Source organism: Triturus cristatus, chromosome 4_1, assembly GCF_964204655.1.
Source record: "Triturus cristatus chromosome 4_1, aTriCri1.1, whole genome shotgun sequence".
Taxonomy (NCBI): domain Eukaryota; kingdom Metazoa; phylum Chordata; class Amphibia; order Caudata; family Salamandridae; genus Triturus; species Triturus cristatus.
The window spans coordinates 498,055,783-498,074,385 of NC_140585.1; the positions used below are offsets into that span (position 1 = coordinate 498,055,783).

The 18,603-nt window shown below is 40.7% G+C and overlaps 1 protein-coding gene across 5 annotated transcripts in view; it reads right to left on the reverse strand.

Annotated features, from left to right (window-relative positions):
- Positions 1-18,603, reverse strand: part of ABCC9 (ATP binding cassette subfamily C member 9) — a 947,014-nt gene that overhangs the window by 80,144 nt on the left and 848,267 nt on the right. For all 5 annotated transcript variants that reach the window (XM_085652729.1, XM_085652730.1, XM_085652727.1 and 2 more), the window contains 2 exons: positions 9,661-9,769; positions 6,429-6,532 (listed from right to left, as the gene is read on the reverse strand). In XM_085652729.1, coding sequence (XP_085508855.1) covers positions 6,429-6,532; positions 9,661-9,769 — 213 coding nt within the window. The remainder of the gene's footprint in view (positions 1-6,428; positions 6,533-9,660; positions 9,770-18,603) is intronic.

Sequence of the window (18,603 nt, forward strand, 5' to 3'; positions counted from 1 at the left end):
AATATCACTCATACCAATAGGACATCTTCTAGATGTAACTTTTGGTGGTATGTGGGAATTCTTGTATCATGTTTTCACCACAAGCCCATGTGCATGGTGACAGCACTCTTTTCACAGTTACCTGTTGTTAGAAATTGGATTTCTGGTTGGCAGAGGTATGCACCCTTCCCAAGCGTGAACCACAATTCTAGTCATGGTAAGTCACAAAAACATCTTAGATTAACCTGCGCTCACCCTCTGGTAACTTGGCACTGAGCAGTCAGGCTTAATTTAAGAGGTAATGTGTAAAGTATTTGTGCAACACATCAAACAGTAACACAGCGACAACACCACACAAAAAGATTCCACACCCAGTTAGAAAACTAGTTCTTAATTTAATAAATAAAACAAGATTAAAATGACAAAGTAGAAGTCAAGATATGAATTTTAAAAGATTATATGTGAAAATAGCGCTTAGAAGCAAAAAGTGACTATAAGGTTATCTGGTTGTGCTGGACTGGGCCACAGCGAAAAAAGTCCAGGTCGACGTGATGGAGGGCAGGCCAGATACAGGGACCCCGCAAGGCACAATGAACAAATGTGCCTTGATCCTGGTCGCAAACAGTGAGATGCGGGGTGCAGTCAAGTGATGCAACATTGTTGATCCCACAGTCGAGGAGATGCATGGATTTTCTCCATGCAATGAAGGCGATGCTTCTGTTTGGAAGATGAAGCACTGGTTCTGAGATGCGAAGGTTCTAAAACCTATGTGCTGGGTTTCTCGGCTGTGGCGGCGATGCAATGGATCCAATGCAGTGGTTCTGATGGCGATGCACTGGTTCCAAGTGCAATGCACCTGTTCTGCTCCTGCAATGGTGGTGATGCGTTGATTCTGCTCTTGCAGCAAAGGATGCATTGGCTCCGCTGCATCAAGTACCTGGGTCCACTTCCAATGGGCCAGGCACAGGAGCCGAGTGAAAGACTCTTATAACTCTGAGTCTACGAATCAGGAGGCTAGTCAGCAAGCCCTTAGTGGCACTCTGGATTCAAGTGATGGACGGTCAATCTTTACACAGTCAGAGAGAGCAGCAGGCAGCAGGGCAGCACAGCAAGGCTGCACTATTCCTGAACAGCAGTCCAGGAGAGTGACAGTCCTTAAGCACAGCTGTTCTTCTTCCTGACAGAGTAGTTTCAGGTCTAGAAGAGTTGGTAGTTCCAGAGGTTCGGTACTTATAACCAGTTGTGCCTTTGAAGTGGGAGTGACTTCAAAGAATGGTCTTTGAAGTGAACATAGGTCCTTTCTTCCTGCCCTGGCACCAGACTTACTACAGGAGGGAATGCAGTCCTTTGTGTGTGGACAGGACACAGCCTTTTCAGGTGTAAGGATGAGGTTGTGCTCAGCTCCTCCCTTACCACCTCCCAGGAAGATCCATCAAGTCACACCGAAGTTCCCTTTGTGTGTGGCTTTCTAGAGGGAATACTCTAAGTCCATCTGTCACTCAACCCAGCTAGTGATTAGAGACAGGCAGCAGACACCAAATGGGTTAGAGCAGGAAAATTCTTAACTTTCTAAAAGTGGCATTTTAAAAATAGTAACAATAAATCCAACTTTGCCATTAAAGAGGTTTTATCATTACTGTTAGAAACAGGGGTCTCTAGTTGGGAGGCACCTTTTTCCAAGTAGGGACCCTTCTTATTAGTCAGGGAAAGGGGGTTACATTTCTAAAATAACCCCTGCTCACCCCCTTGGTAGCTTGGCACAAGCAGACAGGTTTATCTCAGAGGCAGTGTGTAAATCATGTGTTCATACATACAGTAATACAGTGAAAACACTACAAATGGACACCACACCAGTTTAGAAAAATAGATAATCTTTATCTAAATCAAACAAGACCAAAGCGACAAAAATCCACAATCCAGAAATAAAAATATGACTTTCAAACGGTAGAAACAGTTCTATTCAAAGCGAATTGCAGTTGCAATACTTTCAACACAAAGTACCTTGGATGCTCCAAAATGAAAAGCAAGATCAGCCACAGGGAAGGTGATGCGTCAGTTCCTTACGTGCAGGGAAGGTGATGCAGCGGTTCCTTACTTCAGGGGAGGTGATGCGTTGGTTCCTTACTGCCACGCAGGGGAGGTGATACATTGGTTCTGTACTGAAGGGGTGGTGATGCGTCAGATTCTTACTCTGCAGGGAGGTGATGCATTGGTTTCATACTGCGGCCCCAGCATCATAGTAGACTTGGTGCCCCGGTGTGATGGGTAAGGATTGGGGATGCGTTGGTTCTTGATGTGGTGGCGGGAACTGCACATTCATTGATTTCTTCGGCCACGGTCCCACGTTGCATTGGTTCTTGTAGCCACACCTGTGTCGGAATCACTGCGGTGATCTCGGCCAACGGAGATCAGTACACTCGATGCGGCGTGTGGCAATTTCTCAAGCCACGGGCAAGCGCTGCGTCACTTTCTTCAGCGGCACGATGACGATGGGTGGAAATTCTTCACACACTGCGGCGATGCACCGGAAACAGGTGCATCACTTTCCAGCTCCCAACAACAGGAACAACCTCCAGAGGCCCAGAACAGCCGCAGACACCTCATGGCAGGTCAGAACTCTCAGCAACAGAGTTCAGGGAAGCTGGGGGTGAATTCTTTGTATCCCTGAGACTTCAGAAACAGGAGGCAAGCTCCACTTCAAGCCCTTGGAGATCTTACTCAAGCAGGGGACACAGCACACAGCAAAATCCTTGACCTTTCCTTGGCAGAAACAGCCACTGCAGGCCAACCCCAGACAGCACACAGCAAATGGGCATTGCTTCTCCTCTGTTTCTCCAGCTTTTCTCCTTGGCAAAGGCTCCTCTTGAATTCCAGAAGTGATCTAAAAGACTGGGGTCTGGACCCCTCTTTTTATAATACAAAATCCTTTGTTCTCTTTCGCAGAGAAACTCTTTGCCCAGCCCAAACCAGTTCTTTCCTCTCTAGTGCAGCTTCCTGGCAGGAGGTGGAGACAGCATTGTTTAAGGCAGACCAGGCCCCTTCAGGTGTGAAAGAAATCTCCTCCCCCTACTCTGAATGCAGCCCATCTCCATTCAGCCCAGCCGTGACTCACCCTGGAAAGGCAGGACACGCCTCAACCCCCCAAGTGGCTGTCTGATCAGAATGCACATTCCCAGCCCTTGTCACTTCAAGCCAGACAGTTAATACACAACCTAGCAGAGGCACACCTGATGGTTAGGCAACAAAATATCTACTTTCTAAAAGTGGTATTTTTAAACACAGAATGTAAAAATCACCCTCTCTAAAAGATGCATTTCAACCTTCTGAGTTAAGGCATATCAAATGTTATTTTCCTATCTTGTTCCCATGGGCAGTTATACTTATAAGATGTTATAAGCAAACTCCCCATTCTATCCTATGAGACAGATGGCCTTACAATAGTGAAAAAACTAAATTGGCTGTATTTCACTATCAGGACATGCCACACACATCAGGGCATGTCCTACCTTTCACATACACTGCACCCTGCCCACAGGGGCACCTTTGGCCTACCGTAAGAAAAGGGAAGGTTAGGGCCTGGCGAGTGGGTACACTTGCCAGGTCGACATGGCGGCAGCAAACTGCGCACAGACTTTGCAGTGGAAGGTCTGAGTTACCTTTACAGGCTGTTTATGTGGGTGGCACAATCAGTGCTGCAGGCCCACTAACAGCATTTGCTTTATAGGCCCTGGGCACACTCAGTGAACTGTACTAAGGACTGACTAGTAAATGAAATATGCCAATCATGGAGTCACCAATTTATAACAACAATTTACAGGGAGCACTTGCACTTTGGCACTGCACAGCAGTGGCAAAGTGCCCAAAGCATCTAGACCAGCAAAAATGAAGTCCAACACACAGCAAGAAGCACAGGAGGCAAAATATAGGGGAAACCCACACCAATGATGACAGGTCTAACAAATACCATTCCATAGGTACTAAACATGACAGATTTACCTTCTATTAGGAATTAAAGCTTATTGAATGGAATAAGGAATCTCCAATGTTATCCTGTGAGAAGGGTAGTCCTCACAGTAGTGAAAAATTAGTTTGAGAGTTTTTCACTACCAGGACATGTAAAACGTAAAAGTTCATGTCCTACCTTTTGATCACTTAGGACCCTGCCTGCTACCTAGGGCATACCTTAGGGGAGACTTATATATACTAAAAGGGGAGTTTAAGGCTTGGCAATAGGATTTTAAATGCTAGGTTGGCATTGCAATGTAAACTGCATATACAGGCTCTGCAATGGCAGGTTGAGACATGTTTAAAGGCTTCTTGAGTGGGTGGCACCCGCAGTCCCACTAGTAGCATTTACAGGCCCTGGACACATGTAGTACACTGTACTAGGGACTCATAAGTAAACTAAATGTGCTAATTATGGATGCATCAATTAAACCATGTTTTTAGGGGAGGGAGTGCATGCACTTTAGCACTGGTTAGCATTAGTAAAGTGCTCAGAGTAGTAAAGTCAACAAAAAGGAATCAGATGAGGCAAGGAGGCAAAATGCATGGGGGAGACCACCCTAAGGCTGTCAGGTCTAACACCGCTCGCTACATCTTGATTTGAATGTTTAAAGCCTGTGGTGTTTGGCAGTTGACATAATAGCAATACTGACTGATGTAGTAAAGGTTTTACCCATTCAGTGTCTGTGGGTAAATGGATAGTACATATTGTCCAGCCATTTCTCCATTCAGTGAAAGATTTAAACACTGACAAATGATCAAATATGATTTTAATATTCCCATATTCTCTACAGTGTATAAAATATTACATCCGGCCTAAAACATGCTTCAAAACACAACCCTGCACTGGTAATCTACACAAAACAGGACGAAACATAAGGAAGAAGAAACAATATTTTAGTGCCAACAAAACAAAAGCAGAATAATGTTCAACTAGTCTTTCTAGTAATGAAAATGTAAAAGCAAATGTGATTGCCAGGTAGAGTCTCCATTCAGGTAATCTGCACTTATATTTCCAGTTTCTTATAACACTCTGCTGTGGTCTCAGATGAGTGTCAGAGAAGGCTTGTAGCGGCTATTTCTTGATCTATGCAGTCCATGGGTTGTCTGAGGACTTCCTCAGCAGTTATAATAGTAAATATGACACCCCTACCCCATGTATGCACTTTCCCCAATGATTGTTAGGCTGTAGTTAGAATAGTACATCTGACCTCCCACAACTAGTGTGTGCAGTTTCCACAATGATCATTAGGCCTGAGTTAGAAGAGTACATCTGCCCCCAAGTATGCACTTTGCCTAGTGTTTGTCAAACTGGACTTTGAATAGTACGCCTAACCTCCCCCACACAATCATATACATTTACTCCAATGATTGTTAGACTGAAATACATCTGATGGCAGCAATATATGGACTTTCACAAATATTTGTTTCACTGGAGCTTAGAATAGTAAATAAGACCCTGCCTCGCGTGCCTTTTCCCTAATGTTTGTTAGACTGGAGTTAAAATAGTGATGCAATGACGCCAATGTATGCATTTCCCCCAGTGTTTGTTAGACAGCAGTCTGATTAATAAATTTGCCCCCTCCTCCACTGTGTATGCATTTTTGCCAATGTCTGTAGTCTTGCATTTAGAAAACTATATTTCAATAGTTCTGTATTTGTTTAATTTTTTAATGATTTTGAATTGAAGTTAGATTAGATGTTTTGAGCATATCTGATTGAAAAGTATATATTTGTTAAATTACTCTATTTCTTTTAATTATTTTTTCTGTTTGTTTTTTAAATTATTTGCAATTCTTCACGTTTTTAGTATTTTTAAAATAATATTTATATTACATAATTTCAAATATTAAGTATAATGGTTGAATGCATTTAAAACAGTTTTCTATTTCGTGTTAATAATGATTATTAATTAAATGATCACGTAGCATTTTATTTCTTCATAAAAATAATAGATGCTATATGTTTTTATTTAGTACTTTTATTTTTAAATATATTTTATACAATGCAAATTAATGTGTATATGTTATTTATATTTTATATTATAGTAATATATTCTATATATGAGATTAACATATTTTTTAAATTGTAATAATGTTAATTACAATTAAATACATAATCTTACAATTATAGGGTTAATAGTGTTGAACCACAATATTTTGCTAGTCTGTATTTCCATACTTTACATTATATGTGTTTGTAAAGTTTATATTTTGTGGTCAATGTTTTGGTCACAGTAGTTTTATACCACTATATTTATGTGGTCGATATTTTCTCATACAACCCCCAGATTTGTGCCTAGTTTGATGTAGTCATAGAAATAACAGTTGTAAATTTGATTTCAAAATCATTTTGGAACACATGCTACTTGCAACTAACATATGTATGACATGTATGCCATAAGCATGTTGAAAAAACTCTTTTACGATTCACACAACACCTACCTAGGCCTCCTGGCAGTGCTTTCACCATATTCTTCAGTTGAGCAATTTCAAGTGCTTCCCAAAGCCTGTCGTCAGTGCAAGTACACTCTGGGTCCAAGTTAAAACTGGGCAGAACATGAAAAGAAACTAAGTACCAGCGTCACCCACTTCACCTCCAAATGTACAAAAACATTGTTTACTGGGCATTGTGTTTATTATTTCATTTTTTGAAACATGCTGCTGGAGTTTCGAAGACCATGTTAAGTAAACATCACATAAACTTCATTCTTCCATGTTTCTTCAGCGAACATGAACAAATGTTATGGTGCATTCCGGAAAGCTAATTATTTCCTAAATAAAATAATCAATGTCGTATTCAAATAATTTTCATGAAAGTCATATGTGTCAGTCACATCACACAAGAAAGGAGATAATAGACACAAACCGTGATTATTACACATTGTAAACAACAAAGCCGAAACATTAACTTTAATTGAAAACAGACGACGGCAAGCAAGAGTGTCTAAGTTTAGCAGAGGTCTAAAATATTGTGATGCATACCCCATCTTGCAAGATGATTTTTAACACAGTAGGATTGAGCTACTTGAAGTAAGAACATTGCTTAATTAGAGCTTATGTAGAGTAAGAAAGGATATATTTATAGCTAGTACCCTCCAGGTAAAAGCATGATCCATAGAGCATTTACCCATCTATAAAGAATGAAGAGTGACTGGAGGAAGCTTCAAAGGAAAGATTTCTCTGATTTCATTGTTCAAGAAATGTAAGGCTATGCAACATCTCCACATGCAAGTCAATGCCACAGAGCTCTTGCAGACAGATGAATACAACAGTAACATGAGTCAGGGTTTTCTCATTGAACTAGGTTGTAAAAGGGAAATTGGTTAGACTTAAACTATTGGTTCAAATGAATGGCATTGTATAATGGTGCCAGCTGAACAACGAACGGCGTAGCTGGTCAAATTATTGGTCTTATGGTGAACAGGCATGAGCCATTGAAAGGGAATCAATGGGCTAGTTTGATGCAAAAAAGTTCTGAAAATGATAAGATATTGGTCACAAAATACCGCTTAAAATATGACAGAGGGTTTCAACCTGAATCTTGCATACGAGAGCAAGCATGCTGGGTACCAGTCAAAAGTCCAACTAATAGCACTTTGGACCTTCTGAATATGTATCACATGATATTCCGTCAGCCAGAGGCATGTACTGTTATACATGCAAAAGAAGCATGTGAGGAAAATTATGTTAATATGTGAAGTCACAGAGAGAACAACGCCTGTCTGTCTATTGCAGTATCTCTTTAATGAACTAAGGTCAATGGGAATTGTTGACAGCACTGACATAGTATAAAAGAGCAATGAAGAAAGGACTCAGAGACTAGAAGATACATATCGTATAGTAAGACTGCAAAAGCTATTTTACCATTTGAGTTGATATTTTGTTACTTTTCAGTGATATTCCAATTCCTGTTCCAAATATGTGTAATATTTGAATAATTTACTGTTAAGCACATAGCTATAAAATTTATCTTTTGTATGTCTTGAAAAAAGGAGGTGCTGTTATCTGTGAACAATGTTGTAATGTGTCCAACTGATACCTTGTCCTTTCCCTTTTTTTTTAGCTCTCTCACTTTTGGCAGTCGCAGTTTGGAGTATTTATCTACAAAGGGACCACAAAAAGCTCCTTAATCATAAAGAGAGCACTAAAGATTTTGCTTGTGATAGGGTTTCTTGTAAATTCAAATAATCTGGTGGAAAGCAATACGTTTTATCTCATAGGTCAAAATATCAATAACGGATCCTAATTTCCTCCAGTGATGCTCATTAAACTGGGTCAGTTGTACGACTTCTGCTCAGTGTCCCATATTCAAGGATTTAATCATGACACAAACAGTTTTAATTATAAGCAAGGTGTTAATCGCTTGAATTTCAGGTCGGTCAAGTGAGTGAGTTCACTTGAAACTAGACCTTCAACTGATAGAATCACTTTCAGTAAATTTTTGAACCGTTGAATACATCCTACCCAGTCTGAATAACCAACTGTTCTGAAGTAGTTATCTCAAATGACACAAAAACTGCAAAACATCTATGGTTGCTGGTATTCTAGTTTAGAGTGGGCATGCCTAGCAATGTTGACTGGTTTGATAACTTTTGGGCAGGTTAAGACTGATATATGTATAACTGTTCACTGCCTGTAATGCCAGAGTGAACACAAAAATAGTAACAATAACTGATGCATTTCCAGTAACCAATTTTTGTTTTTCTGATTGAATTGCTACTTAGGGTAATTTATATCAATGTTTCCTTGGTACTCCAGAGGTACTTTACTGATGAGGTTCAGAAAGGTCAAAATATGTCTCACATAATTTGTGAATTTTGAGCAGATGTGGTTTAGTGCCAGGGATAAATTGAACCTTATGTTTTCTTTATCAATTGGCTTCAGTGATTGTAGAGTTCAACAAATTCCCATTGGAGGAATCCTAAATCTTGCACTGTAAAGAGAATTTCTTGCATAGTCAGTTGAGAATTAATACAGATAAAACCTGCCAAATGTGCCCTCTATTTGTTTTGTGCCTCTTGACGGGGAGTGATTCAGTTTAGGATTAAAGAGATTGGAATCAAAGATAAATTACAACAAAACAATGCCTCTTAGGCCATGGATCAATAGTGATTTAATCAGTTGGACATTTCCTCCGATGAAATATCTATTGATCCACGGTCTAAGAGGCATTGTTTTGTTGTAATTAGTCTATTTGTTTTGTATCACATTAAACATAAATATGTGCACCCGTCCAAATTCTACACTTAAGCCATTGAGAAAATAAATTGTAATTATTTCACTAATATTGGTTAGCTAAGGACCTAATAAAAAGTTCTAATGGATGACAAAATGTTACAAAATGTTAGTTTATTTATTTGTTCCTCTTATTTATCTACACTTTTCAATAAGGCAGATTATAGGTAGCACAATTCTACAAAGATACATTAATTTTGACAGAGCTCTGTAATATCATTTATTATATATACAAGTTGTTTGATGAAATATAATAGTTTCAATGACCAAGTATAAGACAGACAAAAAGAGAGAGGCATGTTTCACACTAATTAATTGAGAAAATAATATTTTTTATTTGCTTTCAAAGAGCAAATATTTAAAACAGTGAGACACACATGCACACAAACTGAAACCTTTATGTTTTGGTACAGTCTAAATGTATAGTGGAACCGCTTACCGAATAGAACCACTGAAAAGTATTGGGTCTTGCAGAATGATTGAAAGCCTGGAACGTAGTGTGTGTAAAGGAAGTTTGGCAATGTCAATCCCGTCAATTACAATTTTTCCTGTCAAAATTAAAGACAAATGTATAGTTAATATTTGCTCATGGAAGAAGATATTTTCACATTAGTATAAAGAAAACAGTGATGATGACTAATGTGCGTGTAGGAGTAGGGTTGGAGGGTTGTAGGTGTGGAACATGTAGTCCAAAGGCAACAAATTAAATAATCAGAAAGATATTCTGGGAACTGACAAATGCATTCATTATTCCATTTCTTCAAAACAAACTGTATGTTGGCTCTAGTATGTCTATAAAAATTCTATAGTACTCAAATGTAAGAAATATAAGAAACTGAAAACACTGTTTTAGGTATTTTGTGGTTAATGTAGAGTTTTGTGAAAAGGGTTCTTCTTCACAATGGAGACAAAGTACTCTCTCTGCCAAACTCTTGGTCCACCTGCCCCGATTAGAGGTGGACAGACCACTAGATTTACACTGATGTAGTAAAATGTACTCTGTCAATGTAAACTTTTCTCCAACAGCCTGAGGGAATAGGGGTCACTGGAAGTAAGCCATCCAACCATCCGCCTTATTTAGAGTGGACAGTCAAATTGCATTTTCTCACTGCCCATCACTGCAAGGTATATCCTGGTGGTGAGGGCAGTACCAAAATAATATGAACCTCACACCATGGGAGAAAACTTCTATGGTGTTTGAGTCATTAGGTTTTTAGTTTTCGAAAACAAATTCTTTTGGAAGTTTATTTCTGGGGAAAAAATGGAAATGTTTGACAGCTGGCCACCATGTTTGAAGGAGCCTTCTGTGAAATCTTTCCTGCATAGACAAGAACTGCCATGACAGCAGATCATGATGAAGTATAGAGATGCCCATAGGGCCCACGGATATCTCTAAATTTGGTGGGTGGCGTAACAGCAGGGTGGTGGACGTAAAGTCCTCTGCTACCCTGTCTGTCTTTATTCAGGCTTTACGCTGTTCATCAAAGCCTAAAACAGGCTCTTTGTCTCAATAATGAATCGGTTTGTTACTGCACTTTATTAAAAATGTCTCATCTTACATCATTTCTGAACTGACTGAGGTGTGAGTTATTTTATGGATGTATAAATGTAACATAAAGCTGTATACTACATTAACTGGGTTAAGAAACTTGGTATCTTCGTGAGAATTTGAAAACTTCCCTAAGCAATTAATTAGAGTCCGGCTTCTTTTGGGATGCATTCGGAAAATCCAAGAGAAATCTTTAGCTTGTTCATGTCCAACATATTGGTAATGCTTAAGTACTGAGTAGAAAATCTAAGGAGCATGTTGTATGCAATACACACTGAAGAACTGTTGGGAGAGAAGTAAATGATGCATGCTAGCTATGTGGATCTCTGGCAAGCTCTAAGCTTTGTCTAGCTGTAAATATGTGTGCAACAACTGTGGAGGCAGAGGATATTTTTCCGAAGTGTATTCTAATGGAAACAGTAAAGCAAAAGTACATAAAGTGAATGAAGAATGTGATTTGCAGGATAGCATTCACGGATTGGTACTGACGGTAGGGGTATCGGAGAGTAAATTAACCAAGGTATGATTATTCCCATATGTAACAAATGGGGTTACTGGTTAGCTTAGGTATACACCCTGGCCAGGCAAAACTCACCACTCTAGTCAGGGTAAGCTAGATACACAACTGAGCTAACCTGTGCTCACCCTCTGGTAGCTTGGCACAGAGCAGGCAGGCTTATCAAAAGAGGCAATGTGTAAAGTATTTGTGCAACACACCCACACTGTAATACAGTGAATACACCACAAAAAGACTCCACACAGGTTTAGAAATATAGCTTATTAGATTTAATAAGACCAAATGGCAGTAAACTGCACACACAGGTACTTCAGTGGCAGGTCTGAGACAGGTTTGAAAGACTACTTATGTGAGTGGCACAATGAGTGCTGCAGGCCCGCTAGTAGCATTTGATATACAGGTCCTCGGTATATGGTATTCCAATTTACATGGGACTCGCCAGTACAACAAATATGTCAATCAGGTATACACCAATATCATCATCGTTAGGGGAGAAGCACATGCATTTTAGCACTGGTTAGCAGTCCTAAGGCCAACAAAAAGAATCATCAAAGTGGAGAGGCAAAAAGGGTGGGGAAAGACCACCCTAAGGATGACAGGTCTAACTCCATATTTGAAGCAGAAGTTGGTGGTTTAGCACTTGGAGCTACAATCTATTCCATCGCTACCCTAGACTCGTCCACCCTTCCACTCCTACTTCTGCTCCCGTTTTACATGCAGTGGCTGCATCCTCCCACCTCAGCCCCCCTTTTCTTTTGATTACTCTCCAGCTCTCTATCCCGTACTTCTTTCCCATTCGAATTTCCTGGATGCACACATGGTTCTCCTTTCCACACCATACTCACCTCTTATAGCACCTTTTACCTGCACTAAAGGTTCACAAACGATTTATGTGGGTTCTTATAATGAGTACCTTTTCTTTAATATATTCAATTTTTTTGCTATTGCTGACTATGTTCTTCTAATATCATATACTGTACGTCACTACTGCTTTTATACGAATGTGAACTGTACCAAAAACTTTTATAAAATAAGTTACAAAATACCTTGATATATTATTTCAGATTTCTCTTATGAACAGACAATTCAACTGCCTGTCCTCACACAGGTACCCTTTACCCATTTCCTTAGTGTTCTCTGTATCACTTCCCACTTCATCTCCGTCATGGTTTATTAATTTTAATTTTACTTTTAGGTCAGCTACACCTGACTTTGCCCCCGGTTGAGCCCTGCTTAATTCAGCCGGCCACCTGGCCCTGCTCCCGCGTCCAGTGGGTGAGCTCCCCATGGTATTCATTGACTGGTTCACAGCTCTCACATACGCGCCGCAGTAATTTCGTCCCGTACACAAAACGCGGTTACTCACTCTCCTCGTTCTATGTACTCACATTTTATTGGTAAATGATCTCACATCGCCCTCGATCATGACTCATTCCACGCATAACTCCCCCATTACCATCGATTTCGACACAGCTGTTAACCCTCCAAGCATGCCTTTAGCTCAATTTTGGTCACTTTACGCCCCTCTAAAGTGCGTTGATTCACACCCGCATTCCATCGTCTGCATGGTATTCCTTCTAATTTTACGGAATCATATCACAGGCTAGCGATATATTCTCTCATAGCACTCCCCTCTTGGCGCCTTTTCATCACCAGCCGCATGCTTACTGTTCAATACAAACAACAGTGATCCTCAAATCGACAGGGTAATGTATGGATAAATATAGTTCAGAATCGATACTATTTTCTGGAAGTCCAGCCGGATAACCGATTTAATTATTCAAATTGAGATTGCATACATAAAATACAATACACGTGGGACACAGTCCTGTGTCCAGAGTAACCATTGACATTAACAGAACAAACAAGGCATTTCAGGTAAGACAGAAAATAGAGCTTTTTAAGTTATCCAGTGTAAAAAGCTTTTTCAAAACAGCTAGTACACTTTTTTAACACAAGGGAATAACGTGCAAGCTATTTTAAGGGGTCAACGACGTTTCGATCCTTTTTAGAAGAGTACCAGGATCATCATCAGGACTTGGATGTGTACATGCCTGATTGTGAACAAAATTGCCTGTACTCGTACGAGAGCGAGAACCGTACAGTGACGGGGGCAACTGCGGGGGCTCACAAGTCTGAGCCAGAGAACAACAACACGGACTGGTCGAGGCCGCGGGAAACAATTTCTACCAGTGAGCGAACGCTAGATGAAGGGTATTTCCATAAATAATGACCGTCCATGCGAGGTTGTCGATGTAAGCAGGTTACTCGGTTCACTGTAACCCCCTGGACCAGGCTGGATCCCGTGCATTGTCACGCCGCCTCCATCATCGACAACCTCGCATGGACGGTCATTATTTATGGAAATACCCTTCATCTAGCGTTCGCTCACTGGTAGAAATTGTTTCCCGCGGCCTCGACCAGTTCGTGTTGTTGTTCTCTGGCTCAGACTTGTGAGCCCCCGCAGTTGCCCCCGTCACTGTACGGTTCTCGCTCTCGTACGAGTACAGGCAATTTCGTTCACAATCAGGCATGTACACATCCAAGTCCTGATGATGATCCTGGTACTCTTCTAAAAAGGATCGAAACGTCGTCGACCCCTTAAAATAGCATGCACGTTATTCCCTTGTGTTAAAAAAGTGCACTAGCTGTTTTGAAAAAGCTTTTTACACTGGATAACTTAAAAAGCTCTATTTTCTGTCTTGCCTGAAATCCCTTGTTTGTTCTGTTAATGTCAATGGTTACTCTGGACACAGGACTGTGTCCCACGTGTATTGTATTTTATGTATGCAATCTCAATTTGAATAATTAAATCGGTTGTCCGGCTGGACTTCCAGAATATAGTATCGATTCTGAACTATATTTATCCATACATTACCCTGTCGATTTGAGGATCACTGTTGTTTGTATTTAACGATTACCCAAGGTCCTCAACTACCTTTTTGGGTTCCCTTGTTCCATAAAAATGCTTACTGTTCGGCATGCCTACTTTTATCTAAATTCAAACTCTCTTCTTTCTTCAAATCTACCCTTTTCCTTTTATCTTCACAGGCAATTTCTTATGCTCAGGCCAGCCAATTATTCTTGTCCTGATGATGATCCTAGTATTTTAGACAGGATCGAAACGTCGTCGACCCAAGTTAACAACTTGCACATTAAGCCAGTGTGTTAAAAAAGTGCAACTGTTGTTACTCAAAAAGCTTCTAACATTGGATTTGTAAAAAAGCTCATTACGTCTTGCCTGAAATGCCCCCTTGTATGTAATTGTTTTACATGTATTGTCTTTTTTTCCCCAAAGGATACAGGATTGTGTCCCACAATTAGTATGTTATTGTATTTGTTATTTTTACATTCTAGAAATAAATAGGGTTGTCCGGCTGGACATCCCATAATATAATATAGCTTTGATTCTGGACTATATTTATCCCAAGTGTATTTTCCCTCTCTCCAAGGACCACTGTTTCTTTTAAAACATAATTACCCAAGGTCCTTGATTACCTTTTGGGTCCCCTTGTGTCTTTTCAAATATATAGACAATTCAACTGCAGCATTTGTGGTGCCCCATAATAGGTGGGAGTTTAACATCCCCTGAGTGAAGTTGTTTTGGGCTTACTTTTGATGTTGGAGCAAATTAAATGTTTCTTCTGGTTTATCTTTTTTTTTTCCAAAGAAAAAATTGGCTTTCTTAAACAAGGTTCTGTGAGAAAGTGCCTCTTTCGCAATTACATTTTATGTGGACTTATGCTGCTGTTTTTTTTACACTGCTAACCAGGCCTCAGTGCATGTGCTCTGACCCCTTGAAATTTCAAAATTATCTCACTCCAAATTGGCATATTTAATTTTCACATTAGTCATAATATATGGTGCCCCAAAATACGCTCATGGCATGGAAAGTTAAATAACAGTTATGGATTACAGCACTACTATCTCATCCACTTCTGTTACAAGACTAACATTGCTCCAGGTCTATCACTGTAGCACGGCCGCTGCAATTTTAAAACTGCAGCCCAATCTGTCAAAATGTCCCCGTTTAACAGGAGACCCCCGCCTTAAAAAAATTAATAAGTCACACCTAGGATGGACTTATAACCAATAAGACATGGTGCATGGTATTTATAAGTTGGACATGTAGAAACTTAAAGTTAACACTTCCTTACAGTAATTAGCACCCAAAAGCTAGTGTCACTGTAAGAAGGCTAGTTGGCTGGAATGTTCCTGTGGACTCCAATATATTGGGAGCACCAAATTACAGGCCCACAAACGCATATTACAGAACATTAGGTAAATCACAAATTCAGACCCCACCTATCCGGTAGCCTGCCATTTTAAAGACAAACATAACAACAATTCGAAACATCTTAAGTATTATTTATTGGACGCAGTTACGATTCTAAAGAGAGGGGCAATAGAGATTCCATGTTAAGAAGGTTGTAAACACGCTATATACTAGAATTGGATACCAAAATCCCAGGGGGCCTGAATACCAGCGAGGATCTGTTAAGCTGTCTGTACTACTGATAGTGGATTGTCAATTGGTCATCATGCATGTGTTACCATAGGTGGATACAAACTATACCCTACCATTGAATATGATAACTGTTAACCAATGAACAGGTATATAATTGATAAATGTTGTAATTGATTCAATATTGAAGGATAAATCATGATTGTAGAGGGAATTGAAAACTGCAGAGAAAAGGAAAAAAGATTTTATGATATTTTATATGAATTGTGGCTGCTACTTACCAAAAAATAACTGTTTAATTGGGTTTATTTAGGCATGTAGGCACTTTAAATTGAGTTATTACTTTGGTATAAGGGTGATTCACTTTTGCACTTTATTCTTTAAGAACTTTTTAAGGGGTTTCTTTTCAGACTGCTTAGAGACAATTGTGAATTACACATGTTAAAAAAAAAGAGCATTTAAGCCAGCATTGTCAATGGGAAGAAAATCTTTGCAAAGGTAAAAACATAGGATGCGGATACAAATGTGATTATGAATTTTTGATAACGTAGGTTTTAACATGTATTTTAGCATGATTTTAAACCAGATTTTATCATTACTGTAATCAAATGTCGATGTACTTGTGTAATCAGTCTACTTTCAGTGTCTATGGGTCGAGTTGAGGCACTAGTCACTTTTAATATTTTTATCCCACAATGCAGCACTGTCATGTGATCAAGGCCGTGGAAGGCCAAAACGCGTAATGGCGGACAGTCTGGAACAAATGCATCAGCACGAGTTAATGGGTCTGTGTCCGTCTTTGTTCTGACTAAGGAAATGACTAAAAGCGGAGTAGCATATATATATATATATATATATTACCTACTGACGGTTGCCAGTAGGTAGTTATAATTAGGACCTAGTTTCCATAGGAAAAGCGTTTTTCGATTTGCCAATATCTTTGGCGCCGTTTGACAAATCTTCACAAAATTTTCAAAACTAATTGCTCACTCCGGTCAGCTGTTTCGGGGTGATTCATCAAGCAGGGGCCGAGAAAAAAGGGGGGGTCCCAAAACGCATTTTCTCCATGGTAATTTCCATAGGAAATTTTGTCGCGGCTACAGCCTGAATTGCTGAATGGAATTACACCAAATTTGGCAGAGAGGTAGCTCTTGGTCCAGAGTGCACTCTTTGCTTTAAATGGTGTAAACCGTTCAGTAGCTCCAGAGAAATTTTAAAATAAAAGATATCGATATCTGGTGACCGAGGAGAATTCGCAAAACCTCCCCAGCACTAGCTTCATGCTGATTGGCTGCCAATACTTCAAACCAAGAAGTGTTGGCAGCCATCTCGTGACTCTGTAGAACCGATTCACAAAAAAAAGGTTAAAAAAAAAAAGTGGGCAGGATAGAAACACCCTAGCCCCCTAGGCGTGATCAGGGGGTCCCAAAATAGCATTAACATTTTTTTTTTTAAATCTGCGGGATTCGCACTGGTTGGGTAAATCCGGCCCAAAAATTTTTTAAAAACAAAGTGCGGTCTCCCGCGCTTCGTTTTAACAAGCCCCCGGGTGGGCCAGGTACCGGGGGCGATGTGCAAAATATCTGCAGGGGCCGCGCAGGGCCCCGCAGTCCCAGAGACCACCACCTCCCCAGGGTTTTTCGCAATTTTGGGCGGGGCCTCTAGGGCCCCCCAAGCCCTGGGGACTGCCACCTCCCTGAGGCTTTACTTAATTATTCACGGGGGCCTCACAGGTCCCCCCAAGCCCCGGGGACCGCCACCTCCCTGGGGCTTTACTTAATTATGGGAGAGGCCTCACGGCCCCCTCAAGCCCCTGGGACCACCACATTCCCAGGGCTATTCTAAAATGTAAGTGTGGGGGGCTTGAACCCACCCACACTGTCCCGGGGACCACCACTTCCCGGGACACTAATGTCATCAGCGATGTCATCAGTGATGTCACTGGCCATGTCATGAGTGACGCAATATGTGACATCATCAGCAGTGCATTGCGGGGGCGTGAGTTTTAGTTAGCTCAACTAACTATAACGGCCAAATTTCACTGGGTTTGTATGAGTGAAATGTCCAACTAACTATAACGTCACTGAAACCTATGTTTTTTTCAGTGAATTTCTAAGATTTTTTAAATGTTAATTACTAACTATAACGACCCTGAAACCTAGGCTTTTTCAGTGAATATAAATGTATATATATATATTCACTGAAAAAAACATAGGTTTCAAGGGCGTTATATTTAGCTGGACATTTCACTCGTACAAAACCATTGAAATTCACCCGTTATAGTTAGTTCAGCTAACTATAACTCACGCGCCCGCAATGCACTGCTGATGACGTCACATATTACATAATTCATGACATGGTCAGTGACATCACTCTGATAAAAAGGGGCATGGCCTCTGAACACCTGTCTGCAACGCAGCTCCCTGGCGCATACTGGAGATACCTGTTGGGCTAGTTGGCCCTCAGGGACCCTCAGTATTGAAAGAGAATTAATTCCCCAACTTACAACTCGCCACGGGGTGTGTTTGCACAATGGTGAAGGAAGGGGGCGTGGCCTGAGGTGACATGTCTGCAATCATGCCCTGTGGCGCGTTTAAAGGGTGGCGGTCCCCAGGGCTTGGGGGAGCCTTTGAGCCCCCCACCCATGTCTTTTTTGTAGCCCCGGAGGGTGATGGTCCCCGGTGCTGGGGGTCTGGGGGGCTGTGAGCCCCCCATATAATTGTTAAAATCCCCAGGGGTGGAGGTCCCCGGGGTTGGGAGGCCCCTCTGGGACTTGCCCCTGGGACTTGGACACCCCGGGGGCTAAATAGCAACGAAGTGCGGGAGTCTGGCATTCGTTTTTCTTTTTCGC